The 22,602-nt window shown below is 41.1% G+C and overlaps 2 protein-coding genes across 7 annotated transcripts in view; one reads left to right on the top strand and one right to left on the bottom strand.

The window, feature by feature from the left end:
• LOC134087825 (protein phosphatase 1 regulatory subunit 12B-like) overlaps window positions 1–7,682 on the top strand; it is a 13,282-nt gene extending 5,600 nt beyond the window's left edge. The window contains exons 2-8 of one of the 4 annotated variants that reach the window (XM_062541593.1): window positions 186–202; window positions 994–1,126; window positions 1,359–1,463; window positions 2,032–2,082; window positions 2,235–2,285; window positions 3,148–3,225; window positions 6,374–7,682. In XM_062541593.1, the coding sequence (XP_062397577.1) occupies window positions 186–202; window positions 994–1,126; window positions 1,359–1,463; window positions 2,032–2,082; window positions 2,235–2,285; window positions 3,148–3,183 (393 nt within the window). In that variant the 3' untranslated portion in view covers window positions 3,184–3,225; window positions 6,374–7,682. Of the gene's footprint in view, window positions 1–185; window positions 203–993; window positions 1,127–1,358; window positions 1,464–2,031; window positions 2,083–2,234; window positions 2,286–3,144; window positions 3,226–4,447; window positions 4,790–6,373 lie in introns of those variants that run through there. The other 3 variants (XM_062541592.1, XM_062541591.1, XM_062541589.1) reach the window with 3 other exon arrangements.
• A 2,188-nt stretch (window positions 7,683–9,870) lies between these two features.
• Window positions 9,871–22,602, bottom strand: part of LOC134087824 (synaptotagmin-2-like) — a 38,989-nt gene continuing 26,257 nt past the window's right edge. For 2 of the 3 annotated variants that reach the window (XM_062541586.1, XM_062541587.1), the window contains 6 exons: window positions 18,141–18,281; window positions 17,410–17,577; window positions 16,679–16,846; window positions 16,161–16,278; window positions 15,383–15,516; window positions 9,871–15,129 (listed from right to left, as the gene is read on the bottom strand). In XM_062541586.1, coding sequence (XP_062397570.1) covers window positions 14,914–15,129; window positions 15,383–15,516; window positions 16,161–16,278; window positions 16,679–16,846; window positions 17,410–17,577; window positions 18,141–18,281 — 945 coding nt within the window. In that variant the 3' untranslated portion in view covers window positions 9,871–14,913. The remainder of the gene's footprint in view (window positions 15,130–15,382; window positions 15,517–16,160; window positions 16,279–16,678; window positions 16,847–17,409; window positions 17,578–18,140; window positions 18,282–22,602) is intronic. The other variant, XM_062541588.1, reaches the window with a different exon arrangement.

Raw genomic sequence — 22,602 nt, 5'->3', positions numbered from 1 at the left:
TTCCATGCATGCATAGTGAAATCTTGGAAAGCACACATTTACCTACTGTTTGCAAATAAATAGCTGCGAAAAAACTGTTCAGCAATGTCTAGCTTAACACTAAGGAAATTAAAGCCCTCGTCTTGAAAACGAGGCACTTTCTATGTCTGATAAGTCATTATTCTCTCTCTCTCTTTTCTTTACAGCATGAAAGGGCTTCGAGGTACGTAACTGCTTGAATGGTTCTTTCATGCATAATAAATGACGTATGAAATTTCAGCATGAACATTGCCTGTTACACTGCCACCACGACAGACACACACACACACACAGGCTGGTGAAGTTTTAAGCACCACATAAGTTAGAGTCACTTTAGCCTCTTCTTATCCTGCCCATAGTGACGTTTTCTTACTGTTTCTGAAAGTTGCAGCAGAGATGTGAAGCTATGACATAGTACCCACTGAGATGTGCTAAGAGATTTCATCCAGTCAGCAATGGCTGAAATCCATTATGACGCCGCTGCTGAAGAACGTCGTTGTCTAAGGAATGGCCTGTGTACTTTCCCTATTCAAAGTTCCTAGGCAGGGTTCCTGTCCACTCACTCTGACATTAGTGTGGGGCTACAGAGCTATTGTTTAATCCATTTTGAACAAGAGGATCAGTACGGGAGGTAGTCACACTCACAAGATTTATAACTAACAGAAATATTACAAGCTAGTAGTTACATCATCAGGGAGAACAACTGTGAAACAACACACAATCAATCACACAAATATGGTAAAAGCACACATGGCTCAGGTCACACTCTGGATCATGGGAACACTCACTCCACAGTAAGCACTTAACCGGACCCACCAGTGCTACAATATTTTAGTTATTCACAGAGAAAAGAAATGTCACTTTCGCATACCAGAATGCATACCCAACAATCCACTCTAAGCAATGTGACAGTGGGCTGCTACAGTACTGATGTATGTGATGTCTACCGCACTAACTGGGAGTTTTTGTGGTCAGGTCAGATTCCAGTGGAGGGGAGGGAGCCAGTGACCGTCTACTTGGCCGGACAACCTCCTACACGCGGCGGGAAAACCGCCTCGCATCTCTAAACAAGGCCGAGGATGACTCTGGAAACAGAGACTACAGAAAGGTTTGCGATGTGTTTTGTGTTTCGTCTATTTTTTTTTGTATAATTATTTTAATGAGATTCCACATTTTGGTTCAACTTTTTGTGTCTCTGCCACAAAACATAACCTCTAATGATTGCCATTGGCAAGGTTTTGGAATTAATTCATAGCTTCCCAGAGTGCAGGACATTAACTTTAACATCATTAAAAAAATAACACAAACTAAGGTCACATTTTTCTCTCTGTTTTCCCCAGTTATATGAGGATGCCCTGTCAGAGAATGACAAGCTGAAATCCAGACTTTCAGACAGTAAACAAGAGCTGGTTAAAATTCGGAATCAGTTGCAGAAAGTCACACAGGTATGCTCCAGGTCACCGGGTCATTTCCTCGATGTTTGAACAGTTCGGAGTTTTGAATAAGGTCTTTATGTGCTTGTTTGTGTACCCCTCCTCAAAGCCCAGTCACACTAATGCTCGAGAGTTATAGTTTTCTATGTATGTGTAATGGTTGAGGGAAATGAGAGAGGTAGCACATACATAATTTCCCACAAATATCCTACTTTATATGAGTATGTAGACGGCCTCCTAATCATGCTGCTGAAGACTTTTAAAGAAAATGGACTTCCTCATCCCTATGCGCCAGCTCATGTGTTCTCAAGCTGGACATTCTAGAAGCCAAATCCCCGACCTTAAGCTTCTCTTAGCTCCTCTTGTGGCACAGCTGAGAAGTCTCCAGAGGAACATATCTCTGTGCTGCCTCTTTTGAGCTGTGGGCATGGCTAGCTTTTGGACACATATTGATGTTATATGTGCTTAGTTTTGAGCACTGTCCAACTTAGCAATGATTATGGACAGTAGCTTTAGCTTCAGCTCAGCTTTAACTCAGTGTGTGTTAAAGCTCAGTGTGTTTTTCAACTTTGTGTTTTAGAAACAAGACCGGATATCAGAGAGGTCTGGTGTGTACGAATCTGAAAAAAGAGTAAGTGTTAATATGATTGGTTGCCAGATTATTATTTTCAAAAAATTAGTACTGTTACAAAACGTAATTATTTTTAATAAGTACTGTAGTACTGGATTGTTTTTCCTGCATGGTGTGGCTTATGAATACCTCATTGAAATCTCCTTCTCCAGGAAAAACAAGCCCTGGAGAAAAAGGTGTCGGACATGGAGGAGGAGCTGAAGGTGAGATCCACAGGAATCCGAGGGAAATAATCCCCTTTAAATTGAGCTCCGAGATGGCAATAGTGGCGGGTTTAAGGGTGGCACAGGTCTGCTCAGAGTGCAGAGAGGAGTGCAGGCTTCATTACCTGCCAGCTAGACTGATCTGTCCCTCTGCCAAACTCAGATAGAAAGAGAAAGAAAGAGGGATAGAGAGAAGAGATAGACACAGAGAGACCGAGTGAAAGAGAGACAGAGAGAGAGAGAGAGAGAGAGAGAGAGAGAGAAGCGGTAGAGAGAGACTGCATAGCTGCAGAAGCACACTCTGACCTAGTTCCAGGCTTCTCTGGATATTGCAGAGTGTTCCTATCACAGGGAGCAGGCACCCGAGCTTTTGTTCGACATTCCAGTTGTAATTGCACATAGCAGGCTGTTTTTTTTTTTTTTTGAAGGGTTAGATGGATAGATCACGACAGACTAAATTTGGCCTGGATAGGTGAATATGGCCAAATATGCTCAACTGAAAGTTCTACTGTGTTTCCCCTGCATTGATATCTAAAGGTTAAAATAGAGTGTTACATAATGACATCCACACACACAGAGAGACAGACTCACACAGACTGACAGACAGACAGACAGGCAGACAGACAGACAGTATTAGGGGGGAGTTGTTTAAAGAAAGAATTTTCATAATGATGTACTGTATAAACACAACAGAGCAGTAAACTCTAGCAGTAGCTCTGGAGACCATGGCCGACACAGTGTTACGTCAGTCAGTAACTCAGTGTCACCCATTCAACGAGAGGGCCCACATCCTGCCTCTAACATCAGGGCCTGGCACAGTGACTGTTTGACCCCTTCTCTACTGTTATCATTGCCCCAGCAGCCAGCTCGGCCATTTCGCTGTGGTTACCAGCCTTGAACTCGTCTTTTATTGGATCATTGAGAGAGGGGGTGGACCATGGTGAGTGGTTGAGTCTAGCAGTGTGACCAGTAGAACTGCAGACGCCTGCTTACATAGATGACACCCGCTTGTCACTGACTCACTCGCCCCATGGGGTTTGCTGCACACACGGCATCTAGGTTGTTGTTGTTGTTGTTGTTGTTGTTGTTTGGTGTGCAGGGGATCTATTCCCGGTCACTGGTTTTGTCACCGAAAGTCACTGAAAATAATCCGTCTGTCATATTGTTTGTTTGTCTCACTCTGTTTTCACTCTTTTTGTAGTCACTCTGTTTCCTTCACGAACTGAGAGATGTTGTGATGAACAATGATGTCAAAGAAAGTGGTGACGTCAGTGAAGAACTTTACTAAAAACACTTAAAAATGTGTTCAGATGTATGTTGTGTGTCACCCCGGGAAATTGAATTCAGCTCTCCAGCTGCTCTCCAAATTCATGTCCTGGGGAGATATTGGTGTTTTAGATTTTGCTGTATTGTGGTTGCAAAATATCAACGACACCCTCATTTTTTTGTACAGTCACTCTTGATCATAGACTTTTCTTTGTCATTTTGAACATCAGTTTGTCTCTTGGAATCACACAGTTGACGTTGTTAGCCACAGTCGCTCCTAACACGCTGCTATGGAGTTACATTGAGGTTTACCACAAGCCTTTCCTCAAAGTGGACTTTGGAAACTGATACACACTAAACACAGGTCTCAGGACCACATGTTCAGACCACATACTGACCACACTGCAGAACCGCAGGGATTTTCTTTTCATTAGCTTGAGTAGGTTCTCCCCCCCCCCCCCTCCCTAAGAATCATATACAGTACAGACTTGCAGAGGGTTTTGTGGAAAACTTTCACTTCAGAAGTTGGTTGCTCAAGTTCAGAAGTAAAGTACCCTTGGTGTGTTTGTTTCTTTGTTTGGATTTTCAACTTCTGAATCTTTCGAATCCAAGTGCTTTGTGCCTTTCTCCGTTGCTCTCTGTCTTTTTCTCTCCCACTGTTTCTGTCTGCCCCTTTCCTTTTATTTTCCCTGTCTGATGCTCCCCCTTCCATGCCTCTCTCTCTCTGTCTTTTTTCTTTATTGTGTGTGTGTGTGTGTGTGTGTGCTCGCGTGTGTGTTTGTGCGTGTGTGTGTGTGTGTGTGTGTGTGCGCGTGCGTGTGTGTTTGTGCGTGTGTGTGTGCGTGTGTGTGCGTGTGTGTGCGTGTGTGTGTGCGTGTGTGTGTGTGTGTGTCTAGGAGCTCCCTGCCGTGGCTCAGGTTCACGCCATGCGGCGGAGTAACGAGCGGCTCCTGGCTGAGAACAGGGCCATGCTGCGCGTCCTCACCCGCCTCTCTGAGATGGCCGCCGCCGCGCCTGAGTCTGAGGACCTTTAGGCTCCTCTAGGGCTTCTTTCCTCTCCCCCCTCCTTCACTCCCTCCCTCCCTCCTTCCCTCTCTCCGCTCCTCTCCTCTCCACTGGCACTCTCCCTGAGCCGCTGCAGCTGTCCTCTCCTGTCCTCCTCAGCTCGCGCTCCTGGCCCTCCTGCGGCACCTGTGCCCGCTGCTGTTTCTCTACTCGGCCGCCTCCTCCGCAGGCCTCACAGGCAGGTCCCGCTCGGTCTGTCTCACGCTCGCTTTGGGTCATGTCTACACCTCCACCTTGCCCTCCGTCATTCCCCTTTTCTCCTTCCTTTCTCACACTCTTCCTTCCTTCCTTCTTCTCTCTCTGTTGCTGTGCTCCCCTCTACTCTCTCTCTCTCTCTCTCTCTCTCTCTCTCTCTCTCTAGTTTCTGTCTCTCTCCATTTGTGTGTCTCTTCCTCCCCCCACTCCTGTCTTTCATCAGAGCTGATGAAGGGCACCCCCTCAAATTCCTCATGTGGCCATCACACTGGGAGATATTAATAACTGGGTCAGGGCTTGGATGGAAGACTTTTCGAATAAGCCTGGTTGTGTATGCATACAGTGTGTGTGTGTGTGTGTGTGTGTGTGTGTGTGTGTGTGTGTGTGTGTGTGTGAGAGAGAGAGAGAGTGTGAGTGAGTGTGGAGGGGGTAGGTGCAACTCCCGCAACGAACAATCGATTGCTGTAGCTAAATAATCACATACAGTAAATAACGATAGTAATGATTACGATTGAGTGAAGATTAATGGCTAATATTTGTATAATTGCCATTATGAATGGCCAGATGTTGAAATACTCCGCTGTGTTTTATGTTAATGGATAAACATGGTGAAACAAAGTAAAATTTTATGGTTGATGACAACACAATTAGATGCTTCTGTGATGGGATGTTGAATTTTCGCTAAAATATGATTCAAATGGAATGAGAAAGTCTTTGTCAGAAACATCCAAGAGGGACTTAAATTTCAAAGTTTGCCTCTCCTCCTCCTCCTCCTCCTCCTCTTCTCTTCTTCAGAGAGAAAAGCCTTGTGCCTGACAGCCCTGGCCCTTTAATATGCGCCAATACGCTGCTCTCTCTCTCTGTTAGAGCCAACACACAAAAGCTATTGTGTCGTATAAATGACATGGGAGATGCGTGGAGAAACTGTCTGTGATTATGGGGAGCGGCATCTGAAAAGAGGCTGAATATTTCTGTCACTGACACAATTTACAAGCCAAATTGTTTTCTCGGCATACCAGATCCATAAATCTTTCCCTCTTTTGCAGTGAGTGTTTGTGTATGTGTGTGTGTTCTTGCTAGAGTCTTTGTGGTTGAAATTTAGAAGAGTTGGGTTTTAATGGTTTCCATCGCATGGCATGAGCATGTTGAATGTGTCTCTGTAATCAGTTCAAACAGCCTAATTGATTTGTTGTTTTGCTGTGGTGATGGGAATCCTGGCACTCTCTCAGTCTTCTTGAGTCACAAGTGTTAATTTACACAAAACAATAAATGTCACATTGAGTTTATGGATCAAATAGTCAATGGGGAGTTATGGGTCTAATTTGTGATTATTGGTTTAAAATAGAATAAACTAAAAATCATCATGGCTTCCTTCACCCACAACTTTTCCATTTACCTCACTGAAATTTCACTGAGTTTTTCTTTGACAACTTTGCATGTTGTACAGTTTAGGTCACAGATACTGTTCTCGTTCAACAAAAAACAAATCATCTTTGACAGATCTCCCAAGCTTGACTTCTCTCACTCCAGATTCATCCGTGTCTTTTTTTAATTCTCTACAGGTTTTGAATGAACTGAAATCAGACAATCAGCGACTGAAGGATGAGAATGGAGCCTTGATCCGTGTCATCAGCAAGCTTTCCAAATGAGTGGACAAACACTGACTGTGCAGAGACCAATTTTAACTCTTTCCTGTATCTTTATCACCCAAATGTTTTCATTTTATTGACATCAGACCGCTCATTTATTGGAAATATTTCATTGGTTGATAGCTGCTCAGAGGCTAGAAGATGGAGAAAGAAAATGGCAGTAAATGGGTTCACCCACCAACCACACATTGCACTTCAGTGCAGCAGACACACAGGGACATCCTGATACCTGGATAATCTGACCATCCACACAAGCATATGGTGAAATGCCAATGCGTCTAATTTACCAGCTCAAAGGTTTACTGAACATCATGGAGATGTTGGCATTTGGATCATACCATTCACAGGTCTAAAAGTATCTCAGGCCTGAAATGGTAGTATGCCTGTTTGTGTGTGAGTGAGTTTGTGTATTACACGGTCTGCTTGTATGTCAGAATGGCTTTGTGTGTGTGTGTGTGTGTGTGTGTGTGTGTGTGTACACAAGTATGTAAGTATTACCCAGACTGCCTGTATACCTGTGTGTGTGTGTGTGTGTGTGTGTGTGTGTGTGTGTGTGTGTGTGTGTGTGTGTGTGTGCTACATAGTACATGTCATAAAGTATAATTGTCACCATTGATCATGAAAAAAGGCCTATCACTTGTCTGTGCATATTTATGTTAGTCAATAAGCTTTTCATGTTTACAATACTCACACAAAGATGTATGGAAATCAAATTATTGAAACATATATGGAGATGGGTGGGGTGGGGTGGAGAGGGCGGATTCACTTGCCACTTTTGATGAAATTCTCTATGTTTATTTATGGTGTTTAGTTAGAGTTTGGTTCTATGTGTACTATATGTAATATATTTTCACTGAAATATTTATCTTTCAAAGGTGTTTTATATGACAGTTCAACTTTAGATGAATGTAGAAGCACAGAATGTACTGCATTATATGATCACAAAATTCTAATATTCTATTTTAGTTTGCATGGTACTTAAATGTTAAAGATAATCCAGTGGCCATGATTGAATAAAAAAAAAGGGAAAAAATCATAATGGATACTGCTGTGTCTGTTCAGCCTATGAAGGCTAAAGATTAAAACCTAAGTCATATCTTAAAGAGTGCCACTGAAATACAAACAAAGTGACCATGACAATTGGAACACTTGCCTAAAATGTTTTGGGTGTGGTTTCCGGGAATTCAAGTGAAACCTGGCATTAAAGAGGAACTATGCAGGATTGGCGATTTCATCTCTGGTTTCGGTTTCGTTTTTCGTTTTCGCTCGTTTTATGTTTGCATTTAGCGTGTATATTTATACATGTATAGGCTATATTTAAATATATAAATTGCAAGCGTGGTTCTTCGTCTCAGACTTCCAGATGTAAACAAGGAGCGATCGTCTCCTGCAGAAAGTTGCATAGGGTCTCTTTAAGGTGTTACAGTATATTACCATCAAGTGCAATCTTGGAGAACATTGCTGCCCCCTGCCTGCAATGACTAGATCCTTCAGATAAGCTCAGACAGTAGACTTAAATGGTCCCCTTGTGTGACACATTTAAGACACATTTACAACTGCTTTATTTAAAAAAAATAAATAAAGAAAAGAAAAAGAAAGAAAGGAAAAACACTCGCAGCTTCATAAGTATGACTGTAATTAGGCTGTTTGAACTGTTACAAGATTACATTTGAAATCTTCCCCAAGACAGTTTTTAAGAAGAATTCTGTAAATAATCTAAATTCTTTACATTTAGAGGGGCTATGAACAGGAAACTCTCACAATGTTTAATCTTTAGCAATATGTTATAATGTTGATTGCTGGCCATGTTGTCTTGCAAAAACTGAAAATGAATGGATGACTCGTTTTTTTGATGAATTTTACATGATATTTAGTTATCGCAACGCAGGGGCGTCACTAGGTGTACCATAGATCCGGGGCTGTAGCCCGACTTTTTTTTTTTTTTTTTTTTTTTTCCTTCTTACGGGGGTCCGGGGGTTTTTCCCCCGGAGAAATTTTGAAAATTGGGCCGTTAAAGATGCCGTTTCAACGTAGTTTGAGAAGGAAAGGAAGGACATTCGTTGGGGTTCTCCTCATCATATTGTAATAACAAATAAAGCTAATTTCCCTCAAGGCTAGCCTATAGGCTACTTCTAACAGAGACCTCACACCCAAACATTTTTTTCTGCCCGTGACATGATGAATGAATGAATCATTTCCAGGTGCCACTCTAATCGCTGTAAATGGATTAATGCAACACAACTCCTCGTCCAATTTTCAGTTTGCATGGAAATCATTGGTATAATTGCCTAGGAGATCTACGTGCGGCCAGCCTGACTCTTCCACTCGTTTTGTGATAACTAGCAGTGTTTACTACTGTTGTTGTAGGCTACTACGTGTTTACTACTGTTGACTACTGTACTAGTAGACTTAATGGAACAAGTTCATGGAAAACGAATGCTTGTGCAGAACGTTTCGTTAATCTATCCTACAGAGCCGTTAGGTAACGTCGGTGAGTAAGTTTATCTCTTGTTATCCAAATGAACGGTCTAAAAGTTAGCGAGTTACAGAGGCTGGCAGTCAGCCCGACAGAGGGGGGAAGCATAGAACACTGATGTCGCATTTGCAACAATTTATTCCGACTCCATGGGACGTCAGCGAACAGAGTAACAATATTGCAGTTGTGCCTGTATTTCTGGCTCTCAGGCTAAGTTGTGACTGCTAAGAAATAGACTAGAAATCTAGACGCCACTAGCGGCAATCACGTGAGGCTAGGGGCTGCTGACCGTGGCATTCAATTTGAACCTCATAAAAAAAACTCTGTGGCGATTTTCATCATTCTGTAAGGCACGGAGATCCGGGGCTATCCCCAATACATCCGGGGCTCTAGCCCCGAATGCCCAGGTCTAACGACGCCTCTGTCGCAACGGGCTATTCATCCATTGCACAGTAGAAAGACTAGGTGAGACTTTTAAAGTATGGAAACTTTCGGCTATTTTTCTTTACTCTTCTCTTCTCTTTTTTTGTCCTGCTGTGAGAAAGCACTCCACATCCCCAAACATTCATTCCAGCTTCTAGAGGTTTGTTTTCTACACTGTCTTTGTCATCTGTCAAACTGCCATACAGAGATTCATACCACTTCGAAGATCAAGGATGTACTTTTTCTTCTCTTGAGGAAAACCACCCTTCACAACATCACATCACTGTGTAGACAACAAAACATCCGCCTCCACAAGCACAGAGAGACCATGCAAAACTCTCACATACACACAAATTGAGTTCTGTCTGGAAAGACAATGCCCACCTCTATTACAAGATTTTCAAGTAATCAAGGGTTATAAACAACCAATATAAACATATATTTGTTTTATGCTATATTTGATATAATACGGCATGAAATACATCTGTCAATGATCACAGAAACACCAACATATTTAAAAGGCCTTTATTTTTTATATTTGTTTAGTACAGAGCTTGTAACAGTTATGTTAGATTTGTGTTGAGATATTTGGTTCCCTTGAGGTCTTTACAAGGATTGCTGATGCTCGTCAACTACACAACCAGGTCATGAGAAGTTAATGAGCAACATTTTTGCAAAGTGTCCAGTCAAGGGCTAAAGCATGCAATCCACACTAGGCACGACATTACCGACATGAAAACACGTACCACAGCACTTCTAGACAGGTAGAAAGATGGCCCGAGGACAACGCCGAACAGTCCTCTGCCTCTCAAAAAAAGCAAAAGAACAAACAAACAATCAATCAAACAAACAAACAAACAAACAAACAAACAAACAGAAAAAACTCACAAGGCAGTATAGCGAGAAGAAAGGAAAAAAATAAGTCTATCAATGGTGATGCAGTGGCAGAGATGTGTTCCCAAGGATGGCAGTTTTCAGCACTTTTTTTTTTGCAGTTTGACAGACATTGCAGATCAGGCTAAGCTTTTACAGTATGTAATGTAGGCTAATGTAGCTTCTGGTCTAGGTCTCAAAAAAAGTACAGTAGGATACCTTTGTAGTGTGCACCATGGAAAAATCAGCATATGTCCCTTTATTTCTAACGTGTCTGTTCAACTTTGCAATGTTAACATGGTAAAACAAAGGAGAAAGCAAGGATGTTTAAAGAATGTTTTCATGGGATAGAGTTTCTTCCATTGTTTTATATCCCAACTAACTTTTCACAATACTAAATTAAGACAGACGTAAAGCAAAGAGATTAAAAGATTAAAAATACACACATTGCTGCTCAGATCTTTTTTTGCCATCTCTGTTCCATTTACAGTAACACAACCCATGTGATACACATTCCAACTTAACTGTGCATTGTAGACATGGCCACCATGACCAAATATAAATAACTCTTTCTTTGTTTTTTTTCTTACAAAAAGTAATTCAGAATTGGCTGTGACAGAAACATCGAAAAAATAACATCTAACTTCACAAAGTCACACCACTCAATATCTAGGAATGCTTCACATAAGAGAATCTTGGTCATGCTGACACTGGCCGGTTGAAGTGCTTTCGTACTGCTCCACAACCTTTTGCTGTAAAGGGCCTATGCTTTATTGATTGGAGCTAACACACACACACACACACACACACACACACACACACATACAGAGTCCTACTGGTAGCAAAGTATTTGATGTCATCTGAACTGTACAGACAACTTGCAACTGACTGATATTGAAATCAAGGGTTCCTTTTAAATAAGCACACAAATTGTAAAGATCCTGAAGGATCTCTCTCACAGCTAAAACCACAGCTGAATAGACAACTACTCATGTTACTGTCAGCCAAAATGATAAGCATTTGCAAATTTCAACATGGCAAAAATAGATAAATTAATAAATAAATAAGCCCATATATTACTAATTATAGAAATAAATACATACATAAGAGAACAAAGCCTTTCCATCATTCTTGGAGTCAGAAATTGAAAGGAATCATACTCAGGACAATAATTCATTGCACGTGCGGCCCAAGCTAAATACAGACTCAAAATGGAATGTTTACGAAACACACAGGCCTTAGTGAATGGACTTTTCAATTAAATCTACACAACTGAGCTCTATGTCACTAGTGCTCAAATCTTATGGCTTTATTTTATATTCAACAATTTGTTTTCATGCACACCTGCAAACATACCGCTTAACACACACATGTGCACACACGCACACACACAGACGCACGCGCACACACACACACACACACGCACACACACACACACACTCTCACGCACACACACACACTCACACACTCACACACACATATGAACATTTACACACACACAGTCACAAAGTTTCATACATACATACAAGTTTATGTATGTATATTGGCTAGTAAAATGCTGTAAGTAAAACGTGGTCTGTAGCATAGGAAATAACAACATAAACTTTAGAAAAAAGCTAAAAATAAGGGGACTCCAAGGTTCAAGGGTTTTTTTTATGGGATGGTCTCCTTGTGCTAACTTGGTAAACTTGTTACCAATGTGAAAATCACTATTAACGTTGGTCCAAAAAATCACTTCTTTCAATGACATAATGTCAAAACAATGGCAGTGAACGAGATACAGTATATCATTGGCACAGATCATACTATAAGTGATAAATCAACCCCTATTTCCAACGTGACAACTAGCCCATACAGCTTACTAAAGTCACTTAAGCAGATGGCAGTAACGCGTGTGTTTAACAGTGTGCTATCACATATTTCCAAACATACGGTATATATTTTGTTTTCTGCATGAGCTTCATACAGTCAGATCTTGGAGTCCCCTAGACTTTGATCAACATATTCGTCAACATATTTGTCACTTTTAAGAACATATTTGGCAAGAGGACATACAAACATTGACCTGTAAATAATTTTCAATATAAAACAAAAGTAGTTACAAACCAATAATAAATCAAATGTATACATCAAAAACAGCAAGCATGCGGCTACATCTTCATCCTACATGAAATCACACTTAGTATTTTTAAACAACTCTGCTTATTACTGTACTGGATGTGTAGGCCTGGATAGAAACTGACCATCAGTTTTATTCACATTCTCTCCTAAACCCATCCAAATGGAAAATAAATACAGATTTAGTTTCTTTTCTTTTTTTTTTTTTTAGAAAATATACAGTGCATTTTCCCCCACTCCAGTTTGCTATTAAAATGACAAATGACATCTACTAACACACAATACATTTTTGCATTGTCTCTACAACATGCTCATTTTATAGTACTTTTATAGAAACATGCAGTTCAACAGGTAGGAACTATGCATATATAGAGGCAAAACTACACACCTATGTGGTTATTTGATTGCATTTTGGTGTATTCTTTTTATTGTGTTGATTCTGAGAAAAAAGACGGCAGACACCCAACTCAAATTAACGAGTTGAATCTAAAGAATTGTTGCCCCTTGCTCAAAAAGCAGATGGGGATACAACTATAAACATAACTAGGCTATAACATAAAATAAATAATGGTTGACTAAATTATAAACAAATCTTTCTTATGGTCCCCGAGGATACATAAACCATCAAAACTGTCTACGTATTAAACTGCACTTATCTATCCATTGATTGCAACTAATTATTCTTGAATTACCTAACTGTCCCTTTTATATTACCACTGAGCAGTGCTTAGCAACATTTTAAATAAATTAATTAACTTCAACTTTGACACCAGAAGACTCATCAAGCACAACGTATAAATTTACTCAGGTGATCAGATATTTGGCGCTTAGTTGGCATTAAAACAGATCTTATCAATTTCACTTTATCAAATATTGAAAAATATTTGTGTATTCCAATTGACACGGATAAACCTCCCAAGCGCAGATGTAAAGTTCACACCTATTAAATTTGGCAAACTGTACATTACACTTTCAGCCATGTATAAATGTCATTATTCCAAACAACAAATAAAATGCCAAAATGTACTCAAGCTACAAAATAAAGCCAACAAGCTTGCTCTGGCTTTTCTGTAGCACTATCATCTGTTTTGTTGTCATTTTGTGACAAATATAAAAACCGTGGACAAAAGACGAGTCGAATTCAGTATATGTGTTGGTTACACACAGCTACACAGAATGTTGCAAAACATCAGATACCCGCAGAACATACAGTAGTTACATCCAGTAGTGCAAGTAGATTCAGCAGTTTGGTAATTGGTGTATGCAAGATACACATGTAACAGTACCCTCCTCCAGTACCTTCCCAGGGAAAAATAATTAAATTAATGAATATTCAAAATAATGTCAAAACCACTGTATAGACAAAGGAGTAGAATCTATTAGACATAAAAGTCAAACTTCAAATAAGTAGATATCTAGGATCTAGCAGATCTAGCTATTTTTGAAACACATGAGTGAGTTCAATTAAGCGCTATAAGCCACCCGAGGTCACTGTAACAGAAATGGCAGTAGATGGTGGACTGATATCCTGATTGAATTCACCCAACAGAATCCTGAATCATAAGGTTTCCAGTGTACTCGTAATGTTGAAAAGTATATAATAAGTAAATGACATATTTAAAGTGCTTTAGGAATAAACATGATAATTTCATGTGAACTTAAAGAGTAAAACAACATTAATTTGAAGGCGTCCCTGGCAGTTGAGAATTGCTTTAATGTTACAAGGCTTGTCTCCTTTTTTGTCTTATAGACAGGTACAGGAATTTTTTGAAGTAGAACTCATAGAAAGTCAAGAACTAGAGGCATTGCTCTTGAGCTTTTTTTCTGCAAGCATAGAATGTGAGAGGTGGTAGATTGCAGGCAGTGGAATAGACACCTGACGGTTGATGATGCACTTGCTAGAAACATCCAGTTCTCCACATTTCTGTATCATAATGGTCAGGTAAAGCTCAGTGAAATAAAAACTGTGCTATCAATGTGTGGTCAGTCTCAGTTAAGGAGTCATCAGCGGCAGTTTATATGATTATTATTAGCTTATTATTAAATGTACTATTATTCTAATTATTATGAATCATATTTATATTATTATACTCTTTTTGCATATAGATATAAATAATTTACAACATCATTAATTTGCTTGGAATTAAGGGTCTATTTAAAAATGACAGTGGCCTGTTTAGGAAGTTTTGTATCAGTTGACTCTGACTGACCTCCCAACTCAAAGCGAAATCATGTAATCAACCTCCTGATTATCCACCATGTGCTCTGTCCATGTTTGTGTTTCCTTCTGCAGGGGCACATCTGATAAAAGTCTCTACCAATCTATGGGAGCCAATGGGGAGCAGGAAAGGACTGACTGTTGAGCTTGGTTTGTGTGTGTGTGTGTGTGTGAGCAACGTGGAGAGGGAGTGGCGATGCGATGCAGAGGTGTGTGTGTTTGTTTGTGTGTGTGTGTGTGTGTGTGTGTGTGTGTGTGTGTGTGTGTGTGTGTGAGTGCGTCTCTGTGTGTGCGTGTGTGTGTGTGTGTGTGTGTGAGTGAGTGTGTTTGTGAATGTGTGAGTGGTTACTTCTTGGCAGTGATGCCTGCCAGCTCTGCGTCCACCTCTTCCTCGGGCCTGAGTGGGTGCCACTGGGCGATGGGGCGACGGGGGTTGGAGGTCATGTCTGACCAGTGCTTTTGGCCACTGCCTGTGGCTTTGTTGCCCACCCAGATCTTCCCGATGGCGTCGTTCTTGCCAATCTTGTCGTAGTCCAGAACTGTGATCACAGCTTGGATTTTCTGCACCACAACATATCAATTATGCAATCAGTGTGGTCGAACAAGGCTAGTTATTATAACACAGCTAAATTAAACAAAATCACTGAACTCATTCTGGGTATGTCTAGGTGGATTATACAGTAGCCTAGTTGTTCAAAATAGGATAGTATGTCATCCAGATAACAAGCAGTAACAAAATCATCTCCTAAAGAGATGTGATAAATCACATCACCATAATAATAGGCTACATTTTCCAAAAGGTAATTAATTTTACCGGCATCATGTCCTGTGGAATCTCAAAGCTGAATGATTCGTTGTAATAGGGATTGAGGGTATTCTTCTTCACTGTAGTCTTCTTCTTTTTCAGTCTCTTTCCATTCTGGAGTAGGTGAATCTTCACGTAAGGATCTACACAAAGCCAAAGGGGTCATGAGTCAGTACGCGATCAAGTGCACCATTATTTACAATGTTCTGTTAGAAGAAATCCCCCGCATAATTTCCCGCATATCTTTATACAAACTCAGCCATCCTGTGTTCTTTGATGTGACGTCAAACGTGATCTGTTTACAGTCTATGCCCGTTAGCACTGTCAGCGCCGATTTTAATTGGGGCAGCCATTTACGCTCGCGCGTGCACTGTACTGTATTATTCAGTATTTGCAGTGCTATCGTTTCAATATACTGCCAGCTGATGGCGCCCACACGACCTTAGCTCGTGGGAGGACCGCTGCCGCTGCGGTTGAAGGGAGAGGACTGGGACTGCGGAGTCAGCACGTGAGTGCAATCATTTCTGCATGGGTAACGGCAAGACTAAAGCGATGTAGTGACGTGTGCAATGCAGCAGAGGACACGACTCACAGGGAGGACGAGGCTGTGCTATTCTATGGGATAGGTCAACATATTTTACCATATTTTTAGGTGTCTATAGCTTAGCATCAATTTGTGTGGAAATTGAAATGTATTATCATGGAAGAGACAGCATTTCATGACGCGAGGTCGATGGTTCACTCGCTCTCTCTCGGCCCGTTGATATCTGAGTGAAAAGTGGGTTACCTGACAATCCTCCCACGTCCATCTTCTTGAGATTCTTAGCCTCCAAGATGCAGATAGTGAGCTTGCCGGCCGTGGGCACGTAGCGCAGAGAAACGCAGATGTCACCCAGTTTCTCCGGCTGAGTTTTTGAGTGGGTGGAGGATCCGTGGAGAGAGATTTTTATATGCACATATTAGTCACTTTACTCACTTCACATTAAGTAAACGCATGGGATATAGGAATACTCATAAAAAAAGAGGCAATAGGCAGACCATTAGCTCTAGCCTCTACTATAGGCTAAATGAAATGCCCAGGAGAAACTTAGGGGATAATCAATGTAATGTCAATGGCTTATATCTGCTATTTTAATAGCTTATAAGAGCAATAACTTCCACTTATTGATTTTCTTGGTTAACTTAAAATAATTCCTTTAGCTGCAGCTAATCTGCAGCTTTGTAAGGAATTATCTTACAGCCAATATACTCATTTTTTTTCTTTGGAGCAAAATATGACATTTGAATGGTGTCTCATGTGTTTACCTCTTCCTTTTCAGCACTGTCGAGTTCCCTCCATTGCTCAATGGGCTGAGCCAGGTCCAGGGTGTTCATGGGAATCCTGATTTCTCCAATGATGTCGTGTTTGGAGAAGCGGTCAAAGTCAAACACCTCCATAACTAGAGTCTTGCCGCCCATTTCTTGGAAGGGGATCTAACCAGGAGGAAGAATCAGTTGAGCATTATCAGCAAAGCATGGATGTAAGTTGATATGTCTGTGTGTGTACATTCGATCACCGCCTCTAAATCCTGTAACACTTTACTGTCCAGATAATGCTCAAATGGAGAAAGTGCCTGGAAATCGCAACTTGATATTTTCTAGAAAAGTCCTGTGAATGCCGGTGCTCAGGATCTGTTTTGAGGTCTGATATGGAATTAAATTAATCCAGTACAGTTCAGTGGTTAAAGTATAGGATAGCCGAAATCCAAACCATGGCTTGGGTGTCACATCCCCAGCAATGTCAGAGGTGTGTTTGCTAGGTTTGGGGGTCATTGAAAGCTTGGATTTTTGATCTCAAGGTTGCACAATATAATGGGAGAGGCTCAACCACAATGCAAAAATTGTATCAGTATGACAGAAGGCCTGCCTAATCCCTTAAACTTTAAAGCATATGGTATGTTACTGTAAGTGCCGCAAATGGGTGGGGAGTGAAAGGGAAAATTCAGATATGCTTGTTCATGAAATGGTAGGCCTATGAAGGAAACAGTGACTCCTACCTTGAAGCCGAAGGTCTCGTTGAAGACTGGGTTAAGCGTCTTCTTGTGCACCTTGGTGTCGTATTTATGCTTCTTGTCAGGGAGGATGAAAACCTTGACGTAGGGATCGGAGGTTCCGCCACTATCCATGGAGATCAGGTCTGCTGCTTGTAGGATACCTACAGAGAGCTGGAAGACAGTGGAGAATAACCCATTACGGGATGAACAAAAGTGTACAATGTGATTACCCAGAGCGTAGTGGAAAAGCCACCGAGCTGGTGACACACAGCCATGAAAAATGGGCCAGCCCTGTGCATCTGCAGTGTAAGATACCGTCTCCTGCTCCCCATTGCTATCCTATCCCATCTTTCCTTGTATATTGCTGTCACTTTCCCTCTACGCCCCAGCCAGGGCGAGGGGTGCTACAGCAAAAGAGGAGCATAGCGAGTAGTGATTTTTCGGAGTGCTCCTTTCCGTTTCTCAAAATGGGAAAAGTCACCGAAACATCATGGGGTGGTGGCGCTGTCAGGCGACATTAGAGTCACAGCACTCGCCGGCCATATTCGGCACACTTGGGTTAATGAGCGCATAATGTGTCCTGTGGAGGGGAGGCAAGCCTCAAGAAATATACCGCACCCTCCAATAATCTCCCATCAAATACTACACCCTAATAAACCCTTGGAAATAGTTTATGCAACAGAACAGCATCCACATCATGTGTGTTCGCTTGTCAGTTTTGCTGCAAAACGGACCTTGTTGTCACCGAAGTCGTAGTCCAGGGAGAACTGCAGCTTTCCAAGCTTCTCTTTCTCTTTTGGCTCCTCTTCCTTCTCCTCTCCCATCATCCCTTTCTCGGGAATGTCGTCATCGTCGTCATCATCGTCCTGATGTTTCTGTTCAGGAAGGAATGAGGAAGGAGACAAACTATAGGTTAGAGGTCATATAGAGGAACATTGTCTTCCAGTGTCAATCTAAACTCACCTACTTGGTCCACAGTACCTACCTGGGACTGGTACAACATAACCTAGAACTTACCTGGCAAAAGAGCACCCATACATAAACATATGCCGTATGTTCAGCAATGACCTTGTTTGCAACATGACTTGATTTCACTTTTTGTCCTATCATGACACCATTTTTTGGTAACTCAGCATTTTCAGTCAAACATAGTGCCGGTAACAGAGTTGCCCTCCATTACTTCTATCCATTACTTAACTGAACTCAAAAGAGTACAGTATATCTTGGGGGGTTAAGAGTATTTTCTTTCCTTTAACAAAAATAATTTTGGTAAAGATGAAACCAAACCAAAATGATACACGAATAAAATACATTCTCTCAGCGAGAAAAGGGTTTGCATGATCACTGGATCGACTAATCTAACCTACGACATGCACACATCTTTCACTGGCACACTCATCACTAATTTCTAATGCAGACATACTGTAAACATGCCTGTGTTTGGAGTCAATACAATATGTAATTATACTGTCATACCAATATTGTATTAAATTATCTTCAAAATGATATGCAGACTTTTGGCAGAAATCACCTAATTACAATAAATGATCTTGTACTAATTATCACAGTTGACATGCAGGGGCTGCGTCCTCTCTGCCATGTAATTAGGACCTAATCGCAGCAATTGTTGTGACCAATATTTTGATTAAAAGTGACAAGAAAATTAGTATTTGTATCAAACTATATTGTGGGGTACTGGACTGACTGGGATGATTTTATGCTCTTATCGGTATAAACCAGTGAACTCATATAAATGGAAGAAGAAAAAGCAACAACAACAACAACAAAACACAACCAAAATTGAAAATCAGATCAGTTGAACATGATGATTGCCTGCCCACCATCCTGGAAAACAACAACAACAACAACAAACAACAACAACAACAACAACGTCAACAAAAATAAAATATGCACCACATGTTATATGGGACACAGAAACAGAACTGTATCATAACAGAAAATAACTGTGCTGATTCCTCACTCCTGTAGTTCATAAAACAATCAAGAATATAGCAGTAGTGCTTTTCTTCAGTAAATTTACTTGTAGTTCTATATTGAATATCAATGAGTAAAAAGCATGGACAGAGCATGTTCGGTCAGAACTGAAGCTATCGGAAATAGCTCAAAATGTCAGAGGTTTGACCAACTATGGTTGCTGCTGAGTTTGGTCTGGCTGCCAAAAGCACTTACTGCACAGCCACTGGCTGGAGCTTTGCCAAAATGGCTGACCAATTTTGGCTTCAGTTCTTTATAATATAAATGCATGACGACATGCTGTCCATGCTTTGTACAGTTATTGCTTAATGTACTATTATACTGTACATCTATGTATGCAAGTATTATTTACGTGCTAAGTATAAAAAATATAATATGTAAAAAAGATTCTAAAAATATAGCTCATCTCACTATGGCCTTGGTGCTTCCATAAACTGATCACTGATGTTGTCGAAACCTGCTCTGCATCAGGAACAACAGCACAACAGAACACCAAAAATATACCTACGCACATAAACACATGCACCCGCACACACACAAACACACGCAGATACGAGATCACACGCACACACGCACACACACATACAAAAAATATTACATTTTAATATCTGTGCATGCCAAGCCACAAAATGCAAAAATAAATAAATAATATGAAGAACGAAACATGGAGGGAAGTCAGTGCATATATAATTACATTGTTCTTCACTAATCATCATGAGGCCTAACATGAATTTTCAAAAAGGTAATGCATTATTAGACTGGAATGCAGTACCAAACCTTAGGAGTTTGGCATTCCTCTAAAAATATGAATTGCATAAAACATTCATAAGACTTCATGCTATTTGGGGAGCTCAAACCATTCATTATTGCAGTGATGGAAAATGGACTATGAAAATGGTGAGGGAGACATTAGATTTCATAAATGGCTACATCAGATCAATTTGTGTGCAAAGAAAGGGTTGGAAATTAAACAGTACGTGAAAGAGTAAATGAATGCCAAGGGTTTGGCTGTATTGGAGTATCTGTCGATGAATTAGAATATATTTGAGAAAAGTTAACTCAGTGCTTTTGATTAAAAATGTTTGAGTAGGCCTACCTTTCTCAATTCTCAAGTTGCTACACCGTTTAACAAGACTGTCCTTGTTCAGGCGTCAAATTGTTTTTGATTGCCTGTACAGTATATTCAGGTCACTGGTCACACCAGTGGCAAAACAAAGTCCGAAAGAAAATTAAAAAAAAAAGGCCTGACTAGAGTGAGCATCTATGAGCTTATCAGCAACGGGTTCAGGCTCATGGATGCACTGCATGCAAATCAATGACGCTGCAGCAAAATGTCTGAGAGGCCCAAGGGCAGTCTTGTCACTGTGGCAGATAACAGAATAACACTCTAAAATATGGAGACGTTACGAGCCTGGGTGACAGGAAATTAAATGGAATATGCTCGAAAGAAAAATCACCTAATTGGCTTGGAATGCAAATGTTCCACCCCACCAGTTCAATTATGCCACCTGCCTCAACAACTGGAATGGGACACATCGGCTAAATCCTCTTTACACTCAAATGGGTCATTAAGGAAGTTACTCTCAAGTCAGGTTGTGGTCATTCACTGGTACCTAGTTAAAGGGCATGGGTTGGTACTTGTCAAGGATGCAACTAGCTTCACCCAGCAACCCCATTCTTTGGACATCGTTAGTTTGTTCAGAGGTTTATAAATCATGTTTTATAAATGGATACCATATGATAACAGAATTATTATTGCTGGATTTTGTTATGCTAAGTAAAGATGTTTTGTTTATGTAATTGACAAATAACCAACCACACCCTTTAAACATGCATGTTAGTGAATACTGGTGTGTTGCATTTTGTGCACATCATTCAAACTATCAACTAGATAGATGGGTTATCAAGATCAAAAAACCATACAGTATGCAGTTCACTCTCTCAAGTCTTTGGTTCTGAGTCTTCGGTCAACCCAAAGTTCTAGAACACTCCACGGGTTTTCAAGGCATTGCAATTCTTTGTGGCAAGTCATAACAGTGGGATGCGAAGCAGCTCAAAACCCGCCCTTAGCTAGTCAGGCACCCCCAGAACCTAAAGCTTGCAAGGCTAGAGAAGGCCATAGCACTCATTCCCATAACCGCCCACACACCCACCCAAGCCACCCCCAACCACAAACAACCACCCATCCCCCACCCACCCACTCCCCCCCTCCAGCCTAGCACCCCTCCCCTGGTCTGCGCTTACATCAAGCGGCCAGAGAGGGGCGCTGTGAGCCGTTCAGACCTACCGTTGGCAGAGAAGTCCCCCACAGTCAAGATACACGGCGCACACACAAAGACAAAAAAGCGGGAAGGATGGAAGGAGAAGAGAGCAGAGGAAGAGAAGAGGTAGAAATTGAACTCACAGCAGACAACAACCAAGAGATCAGGGAGATCAGAACAGATGTAGATACAGTCAGATACACAGCAGGGCCCGTTTGAGAAATGACCCCATGTCCATCCAAACGTGTCAGTAAACGGCAATCACAGATACATTACTTCTCATTAGCCTCTGTGGCGAGGCAGTGGAAGCTTAAAGCTTAAAAGATCACAGTTGCAAATGTGATAATGGGTTGTGGGATATGGGAGGGGTGGTGAGAGAGAGAGAGGGGAGGGGGGGGGGGGTACTAAAATATCTAATTTTCTGTCGAATGGATAATGTTTCCATTTCATGTCATTATCATGGAGAGTTGAGCGTGTAGGGTGAGTCTGTATTTATTGGAATTACTGTTCTGGCACTCATTCCCAATCAATCAGCGGGGGGGGGGGGGGGGTGTCATTTCTCACTGGTTCCCCAAAGCACACAAAATCAATCCCACCAAAAGATTCACTGCAATACAAATTACAGAAACACCACAAGATGAAATGAAAGCACAACAATTCTAGTCCTATGAAACATTTGCTATTATTACACAATGGAAGACATCTTTTAACAGTCTTCTTCAAGTTCAAGATCAAGTTCAAAGATAGTTGAATCATTTAGTGGTGGTCATTCAATGTGCGTTACACATTGAGAATATCAACAATAGCTTTACAGTCTAGCAGTGCTATCCAGTTTTATTAGCATCTCATCTATCTTGAGATATAAACATAGCTGCTTTCTTGATATTTTGGCAGTCATTTCTGGCATTGCCTATGGCGCTTTTCTGCATGACCCAATTTA

This window comes from Sardina pilchardus, chromosome 7 (genome assembly GCF_963854185.1).
Source record: "Sardina pilchardus chromosome 7, fSarPil1.1, whole genome shotgun sequence".
NCBI classification, from domain to species: domain Eukaryota; kingdom Metazoa; phylum Chordata; class Actinopteri; order Clupeiformes; family Clupeidae; genus Sardina; species Sardina pilchardus.
Note: the sequence above shows the minus strand (reverse complement) of the source record. Positions and strands in the feature narration are given on the sequence as shown.